At 44.7% G+C, this 9577-nt stretch overlaps 1 protein-coding gene across 1 annotated transcript; it reads right to left on the bottom strand.

Annotated features, from left to right (window-relative positions):
- Positions 1–263: 263 nt before the first annotated feature.
- Positions 264–9298, bottom strand: LOC307106408 (UDP-glucuronosyltransferase 1A1-like; the record flags this gene model as incomplete). Its single annotated transcript, XM_079782944.1, has 5 exons — positions 264–561; positions 2856–3075; positions 3360–3447; positions 4030–4161; positions 8435–9298. 5 exons carry the CDS (start codon positions 9296–9298, stop codon positions 264–266), a joined length of 1602 nt encoding a protein of 533 aa, XP_079639070.1.
- Positions 9299–9577: the final 279 nt, after the last annotated feature.

The raw sequence follows: 9577 nt of genomic DNA, 5'->3' as shown, positions 1-9577 counted from the left end.
TAATGCAGAGTGAAGGAGGGACCTGTCCAACCCTCTTGGCAAGTCCTTTGAAAGGTAGCAAATAAAGTCCAGATTAAAGGTATTGAAGGGGGCAGAAAACATTTTCAAATATTCCAACTATCGGTGTGACTAGCAATTAAATTACTTTTATTTTAAAAAAAACACTCTGGGTGTCTAACTTACAGTAAAGTATTTCTTCAATGAGCATAACATGCATTTAACACTGACTGCAAATTTGGGTCACCTCATTTTTCACCCATGTCTCAGTGTGCCTTGGATTTTTTAGATTTCTTAACTCGCCTTTTTTCCCCAAAGCATTTGTGGCAGCCAAAGGCACAGCATTTATAGACAACAAAGGCAACTCCCAGCACAATGGCCAAGAGGAAGCCAATCACGTCCAAAGAATAGTATTGGTACCAGGTGAGGAAGTGGGCCGCGGGGCGCAAATGCAGGGCTCCCCTGTGCCTCATCACGAACTCCACCCAGAACACAGCCAAGTCCAGTGGCTCAATGGGGCGGTCCTTGTGGAGGCTGGAGAGGTGCATGATGTTTTCCTTATAGCTAAACACAAAGACAGTCATGTTAATGCCTGTAACATCGAAGGCAGTGAACTAACCTCCCTCTATGCTTGCAAGCTTGCTTCCAGTGAGAAGCGCTACCTGGTTTTTTCAAACTTGATAGCGAAAATGTATCCCTTTATCTAAAAGGCTAAGCAACCATCGCAACCGAAACAACTGAACAGATGACCGAACAGGCTGCTTGGGGCAACCAGGCTGGTAGGGGGGTTAGTGAGGGATGACCAAATGACTGGGCAGCAGGCTGTATAGGGCAAACAGGCCGGCAGAGGGTTTAGTGAGGGATGACCAAAGGACTAAGCAGTGGGCTGTGTGGGTTTGACCTATACAGCCTGCTGCCCAGGGGAGTTAGTGAGGGGCAACCAAACGACCAAACAGCAGCTGTGTGGGGCAATGAGGCTGGCGCGGGGGCAGTTGGAGGCAACCAGGCCAGTGGGGGTGCAGTAAGGGGCGACCAGGCCAGCAGGAGGAAGGAGTTAGGGGTGACCAGGCCAGCGAGAGGGGCAGTTGGGGGTGAACAGGCCGGCAGCAGGGGCAGTTAGGGGTGACCAGACCAGCAGGAAGGGGCAGTTAGGGGCGATCAGGCAGGCAGGCATGTGAGCAGTTAGGAGCCAGTGGTCCCGGATTGTGAGAGAAATGTCCAACTGCCGGTTTAGGGCCAATCAGGCCTAAACCAGCAGTCGGATATCCCCTGAGGGGTCCCAAATTTGAGAGGATGCAGGCTGGGCTGAGGGAACTCCCACCTGCCCCCTTGCATGAATTTTGAGCACCAGGCCTCTAATAATGTACTATTAATATTGTGCCATAAGTTTGGTTTAAACATCTTTATTGTATATAAAATTTCTCTTAAGCAGGACAGATTTCCTTGGACTTTCATTAATTCATTCAATATTTATTGAGTACTTGTTATGGCCTGGTTGCATAATCTGCTCTTTAAACTTTTTCCAATTTTTTTTATATCATGTAGGTACCCTCTAAGCTTAGAGTGTTGGAAGTATGGAGATTCACAACCAGATAGATGGCTCAACAATGAATAGATAAAGATAATTAATAACTTGATCTGATGGGTTAGTGTTTTGAAAAAACAATAATGTACTAAGGAACTTCTACCAAATCATTTTTAGGTTTCAAGTAGCTATCTATACCACTGAACAAAAGATCAAAATTATATTACTAGTGTGAACATAGAAAATAAATTTCATGAGCACGTGGAGAGAAGTTTGGTCTTAATGGTAGTGACGTGTGAGTAGCACGGTGTGACCCTGACAAGCCAGGCTTCCGGAAGCAGCCAATTGGAACGAAGGGATGCCAACCACACTGCTCTGGGTAGGTTGTCACCCAACACACTGGGCACTTGGCCCTGGTTCTGTGGGTGTTTCTTTTTTATCCACTGGCATTTCTCTCTCTCTCTCTCTCTCTCTCTCTCTCTCTCTCTCTCTCTCTCTCCCCCTCACGCGCGCGAGTGCTATCATCTCCCTGCCTTTTTCCCTTGTCCAGGCTCAGTTTGTGTGTCCCATCTCCTCCTATATGAACACACTCCCAGGTTCCACATCTGCCCTCTTGCCTGATGTCTTTTCTGAAATGAAGCAATTACAGGTGAAAGCTCTTGACACTCTCATAGGCAGGCATGCACACACTCACATGCATGCATTCACACATGCAGAAAGGTAGTTGCACACACATTATTAACTGTTGGATGAAATCTACCTTGGGGCATCACTTATTTCCATAAGGTTGTACTCAGCCTATTACTAGGGAGCTTGACAGCCATACAATAAATTTCATGTAGAGACCATTTGATCTGATGGCTTTTGCCTTTTGAATCATCTTCAGCCACATTTGAGCAAACATGTCTTCATTTTTTACTATTTGCCTTTTATTATAAGTGATTTCACATGAGCCCCCATTTATAAATCCCCATGGACAAAATTTCTCACAGATTTCAGTGCTGGGAAAAGCTGTACTTTGAAGCACCTGGTTTGTTTTTATTTTATGGACAGGATGCTTCCTGTAATGGAATATTTCTCTCTTTGCAGGAACTTATAGATCAGGCATCTATTATGGTGACATTATTTTCTAAATTAAGTTTTAAATTTATGAGAGAAAATAACATTTAACATCATTCCCATGATTCTATAGGAATCAAGCATGCTTTTATAAAATGAATAATAATCCCAAATGATCTTACTTATAAATAGATTTTCATGTATTTGTTTGAATAATTACTGTGAATGGAATGGGCAAAACACAAGCAGTAGTCCTCCGTACCTTCTCTCTTACCTCTTGTCATTGATGACAGTTTTGAGGGCATTTTCTAAATCTTCAGAAGTCATTTCCAGGACGTTCAGGGACACCCCTGCTCCCTGGGTCTCCATGCGCTTTGCATTGTCCATCTGATCGCCAAACAGGGGCATCATCACCATCGGAACGCCGTTGCATATTCCTTCATAGATACCATGGGAGCCAGAATGTGTGATAAAGGCACGAGTCTTCGGGTGACCTGGGGAGCAAAGAGGGAAGGATGCCAGTGGTCAAGTCTCTGAGTGTCACATTCTGGCATCACTAGGTTGTGAAAGCACTCCACGCACTCAGTGCTGTCCACAGTGTCCCTTATAGAAGTTTGCAGAAGAGAATGTGGCTGAGATGCCCTGCTGGGTAAAAAGCAGTGTGGAATATGGTGGCCATAACATTTTCCAGCTAAATAATCCTTTAGAATGGCTGAGCCTAAGCCACTTTCTTAATTTAACCTTGGTTTGACCTACACATCAAATCCTCTCCACATACCCAGCAGATCATTTTGGGGCAGCCACTTGACCAGGATTGTATTCTTCGCAAGATTCGATGGTCGAGTCCCAGTGTAGCGCCACAGCACCTTACAGACGAGAAGAGGGTTGAAAGACCAGAATATGATTTTTTATAGACTGCTATAGTAGCTAGAAAGTAGAGTCTTCAGAAAGAGCATGACCAGTTGGTGGGGATGAGGGAGGTAGTGACTAAGAAGGCTCTGGGGGCTAGTAACATTTTGTGAATTTGTGAAAATTCATCAAACTATATATTTATGATTTTTGCACTTTTCTGAACTCCAAGGAACAGTCTACTTAATAAATGAGTGGATGCAGAACTATAATTATACACCATTGTCCTAACTAACAGATTTTTGGAGAAATATTCTTATTTAATATAAAGAAACAATATCCTATTTATTTTATTTTTAAAATAGATTCTCCTCGAGTCTCTTAGAGAAAATGAGACGTCCAAGTGAAGTGGACCATCATTTAACAGAGTAGTTAAGAGTGAAATTGCAACAACAACAAAAAAAAGAGAAACTTGGGATTCACAACTGGGAAGTGGCAGGGGAAACCCAAGTCTAAAGTCCAACCCAGAGAATTAATTCAGAACTGGAGGCCTGGGGTTACAGCTCTTATGAAGATAGAAAAGTTTAGCATCTCCTTACTGTCTGAGGTATTTTGCCCAAAGCATCAGCAATTTCCATGGCTTTCTTCTCTGGAATATCTGAGACCATTGAGCCCAAAGAGAAAACCACAATTCCATGTTCTCCAGAGGCATTTACATAGGCATCAAATTCCTGGAGCCAAAAGAGAAATTCCCAGTTAAAGTTTTGTTGCATTCTTTGGGTGACTGCATACATTAAGGTGTGACTCAAATATCTTCAAGGTGTGTGTGTGTGTGTGTGTGTGTGTGTGTGTGTGTGTGTGTGAGAGAGAGAGAGAGAGAGAGAGAGAGAGAGAGAGTATTAGTGTGTGGTACAACACCTCTTCCTGCCTTACTCCCTTTCAAAGGAGAGAGGCTTCCTGTGTCAGTGCTTAGTTACCTCTTGGGTTCTTTGAGAGGTAGAACCCAGGTTATGTGCTAACTCTCCAAAAAGAAATCGACCAGAGATAGGACCAGATCCACCTCCCCAGGACTTTGGGCAGCTGGGAAGCTTTGGGGAGAGAGCAGGCTTCGGGGAAGGGGGCAGAAGGAGAGAATAGGAATGAATACAGGTGGCTAAGTGGGCATCACAGCAAGAGGAGAGAGCCTTTCAGCTGTGCACAGAAACACGGGGAGAGAGGAAAGCTGTTCAAAGAAGATTCAGAAAGCTTCTATGGACTCTAAAACTCCTTCACTTCCCCTTTAAGAAAGTCTATAGTAAAGGTCTGTATTGTTTTTCAAGGATTTTGAATATTCTTTGTATGGAGAAAGAATGAATTGAGTAAAAGCACAAAGCTACAGGGTGTTAAGGATTAGGCTTACAAGGAAAAAACACATAAAAGACAACCTTTAACAATGCTTGCTTCCTCCACAGCCTATAGCAGAGTCTTCCACATGGCAGGCAGTCGTTTGGATGATTAAATATCATATTCATGTCAACTCAGTGCGGAAATGTAACCAATCAGCCTTGCATTTTCCACGTTTCCTGGAGAAGAGCTTTCTAAAGAGTGCAAATCAACTTTCCTGCTTTAGCAAGAAGAATATGCAGAAATATGTTGGACCCTATCTTTGCTATAAGCTCCTCCATAAGTCTGAGAGATACAAAGTAAGGGGCGGGAACCCTGACCTATTGTGCACCAGCGATCTGAGCCCTTCTGTGCAGTTCAAAAACAGCAAGGGCATAGGAGTCAACCTTGGTTACCAAAGCCACCGTGGGGAGGATGAACAAGCACTAAGTCCCAACCTACCCAGCAAAGGACTCTCATTGACTGCTCATGTCCTGTTCCAGAAGCTGATTCCTTATAGCAACGTGTCCATCACTGTCATCAAAGGAAGGTCACACCAGAAGGTCACTCCACTGTCTCCAGGAAAGAAAACTGTCTGTGTGTATAGGGGTGAGGAACAGTGATGGCAGAAGTTCCCAACTAGTAAACTGATGACGGATTATGACCTATCAAAGACCTATCCCTGAAATAAAATGGAACAGATTTTAGAGATGGGGGTCAAACAAAAGCTCTGAAAGGATACAACAGTCAGAAGAATCGCAAAATTAAATGGAGATGAGAATGGTGGCCATGTCTCCAGAAAGAGAGTAAGGAAGCCCCTTGATTCAACCCTTGTCAATAATCTTCACTCAAATTGACCTGTGCCCATCCTTCAAAGCCAACTCCAGCTTTCAGCAAACATGTACACACACATTCACACGTACACATACACACACCTGCACCCACATACATGAAAGGGTACACATGCCACACTCACAGTGGCAATTCGCTTAGAGGAAACAGAGCAAGGCATAAATAAGACAATCCCCCCAACTGTAGGTTATTAATGATCTAATCAACCCCCTGAGAATCTCCAAATGGTTTTACTAGTATATGTCTCCCAAGAATGCCAAGGGCATTAGTGAGATTGTGCAATGTAGCAGGTTTTCCCAAAACTGAGGGGTTTCCTCAGGCATGGGACTTCTGGTGTTAAAACCTGAACAGTCCTGGTTAGACCAGGACATTGGGCACCGTGGATGTGAGATGTAGGAGACTTCTGACAGGGCTCAGCACACTCAGTGTTCAGAGGCTCCTGCCAAGCTTGATTCTGAGCATGACCAGTAAAGACACTGAGCAGCCTTCCTCCAAGGACACCCACTGTCTAGTCCCCAGACTCTGTTCCAGGCCTCTGGCTCCTAAAGCTTTGTCTCAGCCTTTTCCACTGGTCTCATCTGAAAAGTCAAGGAGGCCAGCATCATCCTCTCCACCACCAGGCTGTGTTTTTGCTTTGCAGCAAGAACATCCTGAAGATGTTTTTTCCAAGGTCCTTCTTCCTTAAAAGATGTACCACAGCCCTCATTCCTGTGGAGATACAGCTCAGCTCCAAGCAACCATTACCTTCACTCCTGAGTGAGACTATTCTTGTCTAGAAAGAAACTAATCTAATTTCCCCTTCTTGCAAATCCTCCCACATTCACTCTGCAGCCAGCGGGGTGTGCTTTCATTAATGGAACCCGTAGGGTCATAAACACCCAAAGTTAAATATCACCACTGCCCGGAGTTTAAATGGCATGGAAGTTCATTGACAAATCACAAAGGCCAACTACACAGATTGTGTTACCTTGGCCAAGTCTGTTCCAGATCAGCTTTTATGGGATTTGATAGGTTTTGCCAAGTACGAGGTCCACCCTGTAGTTGGCAAAACTTCCCCGAAACCTTGCTGCAATTTCACAGATTCTGGAATAGCCAAAGAGTGGAGCAACCTGTTTGTTAACTGAAAATAACCCTTGATTCTCTCACCCCTGATCACCTTCCAAAAAAAACGGGGCCACCACTCCAATGGGGCCTTTAAACTAGTTTCTTACTTTGGCTGAGAGTTTTGTATTTTTAGTTCCAGGCTTTTATTAGATTTTTACCTTCCAAAATGTCTTTTGTTTTGTAAGAACCATTATAAGCACTTAGCAAGTTGGAAACATGTCACTTTATCATTATTCATTCAGACTCACCTGCAAATACCAGTCTTTCTTCTCCTCACCATCTTCAAGTTTCTATTCTTACTGATTTTCTGTTTAGTTATTTTCTCCAGACCCAAAATATATGAATGAATATCATCTCTGAATCTCTACATGTCCACGAAGACAGTCCCTCGCCCTCAGAGGGAATGACATCTTGGAATTCTTGCATTCTGTTCCTTTGCTCTCATTGCTGTTCTACCATCTTTTGTCTTTCAGACATTCCAAAGGTATGTCCAATGCTGGGCTGTACTTTCTCTGAGGACTCTCTTTAATGAACAAAGATTTTATCTTTACTCTTGAAGCTCAGGACTTTTATCAAGAGCATCAGGAATAAGACAGTATCATGGAAGTGTAGAGTATGTAGACCCCAGGAAAGACAATACCTACTGAGAAAGGCTCCAGGTGGCTAACTGAGCTCATATTTACAAAGAGCCTAGCAGCTGTTTCTAAACAGGGCCCTCTCATGCAAACCTTGATTCAAGAAGAAGCCTGCACTAAGATGCCTGCCTCCCACACTGAACTGCCTGCTTGCACAGTGTTTCTGGAATCCTATAAAACTGAGACTTTCCCTGTCCAATTGAAGCTGCTCAAGTACATGCCCCTCATCAACATCTTCACCTATGGGGAGGCTCCATTCTGACCAATCAGGACGGTGACTTTTGGACTATTCAAACTGCAAGGATTTGGATTCCTCATTTGCATGAGGACAGACCAATCTGGGACCAGGACTTCTCTATATATGTCAGCTCCCCTCTGGCTCAGAAAATGCATTTTCTCTTTCCACCAAGGACTGAAAAAGCAGACTACGTCTCTTCCCCACCCTCTTCCAAAGATTCTCCCCAGACCCGAGCAGGCCAACAGAGCAGAACAGAGCAGAGAGCAGAATAGTACTGTCTAGCTAGAGAGGGGGCTTACCCAAGGTCGTCCTTGCAGCCCTGCTGTTTCCTAATTGAGCTATAACACTATTCATCTACTCCACAGCCGAGCTGTTCCACAGCCATGCTGTTCCGCAGCCATGCTGTATCACAACTGAGCTGTTTGCACTGCCCCAATTAAAGGCCAGGTAGACCTATACACTTTTGTTCTCTGCAAGGAACCTTGAACCCAGTGTCTGGGCATATGACATTTAACCCTTATTGCCTCTCATTGATGACAATCCACTGGAACCCCCAGAATAAACTGCCCCAGGTATACTTTCCTAAAGCCTCAGATCCAAAAAAAAAAAAAAAAAAAAAAAAACAAACCTAGAAGATGACTCCAAAGACAGATATAAATTACAACTCAACCTAGGAAACTTGCAAGCTAGAAGTCAACACAAGAGGGCATTTGAAACTAGGCATGCTCATTCAGGATCTATCTGTGGCAAGTTCATCTACCCAAAGTACTTGTGAGCTTATAGGCTTGTAAAGTTCCCACTCAAATTACACACCTGGGATAATGGTTTTTTGTTAGCGCAGTTGATCCCACCAATAAAAACCATATTGGGCATGATGGGCCTGGGAGCTATCTTCACAAAGTCCGTTCTGAAAAGCCAGATAGATGCAGAGCTCATAAGGTCCTCGACAGTCACATCTTTCTGAAGGACTTCCGAAGCCAGTTGCCCATACGGTGAATAAACCATATTGCACATAAAGTTCTCTGTCAAGGCAAGGAGCATGTTCTTCACCCGCTGCAGGAAGGTCATGCGATCTGAGTTAAATGACAGAGCCCTGGGCACGTAGGACGGTGGGTTGGGGCACTGGGTACCCTGAGAGTCCAGACTGCACGGCAGTGCATTCAAGAAGAACACAACAGGCAGAGCCAGATACCAGGCCACAATAGGGCCACAAGGAAGGAAAGGGTCAGTCAACACAGCATCGAAGCTGCTTTCGGCCAGGGAGGTCATCAGCTCCTTGTTCTGCAGTAGATGGGAGCACCCCGACAATAACAGAGCCGAGTCCTCTTTGACCTTCTTGTAAGTTTTGATCAGACGCTGCAAGAAAGACTGCTTCTCAAATGCATTATGCCCAAGCTCAATAAAAGATGCTACCACGTCCTCCCTTCGGAATGGCACGGGGTAGGTCTTCAAGGTGTAAAACGCTCCTTCTCTAATGTGCACCGAGGCTTCAGGCGCCAAGACCACGATGTCATGCCCCCTCTGCTGCAGCTGCTGGATGACCCCGCTAAAGCTTAGCCAGTGGCTGCCATCCATGGGGACCAACAACAGCTTCCCACCCTGGGACACAGCCAAGCTGAGCACACACAGCAGCAGGCCCAGGACAAGCGGACGTGGGCTCTGGGACCCTGCCGCCATGGTGCGCCTGCCTATTCTACCAAGACTGGTGTTTGCCTGAGGTTTGTTCTCTCCCACTCACAGGTTCCAAGAACCAATCTATACAGCCAGTTAATGTTTGATTTTTGTTGCATGACTAGAGCTGTCGTCAGTGAAAGGTAGCAGGAAATTTAATTTGAGCAATAAAATGGTTTCTTAATAAGCGACAACAGTTTTATAACTGGCTGAAATTCTTTATCAACCGCTCAGATCACATTCTGGAGTGAACAGAGAAGGCGAAGCCTCTCCAGCACCTTTTAT

The sequence above is a fragment of the Cnephaeus nilssonii genome (genome assembly GCF_951640355.1).
Source record: "Cnephaeus nilssonii genome assembly, chromosome: 10".
Classification (NCBI taxonomy): Eukaryota; Metazoa; Chordata; class Mammalia; order Chiroptera; family Vespertilionidae; genus Cnephaeus; species Cnephaeus nilssonii.
This window is presented reverse-complemented; position numbering and strand designations above follow the sequence as displayed.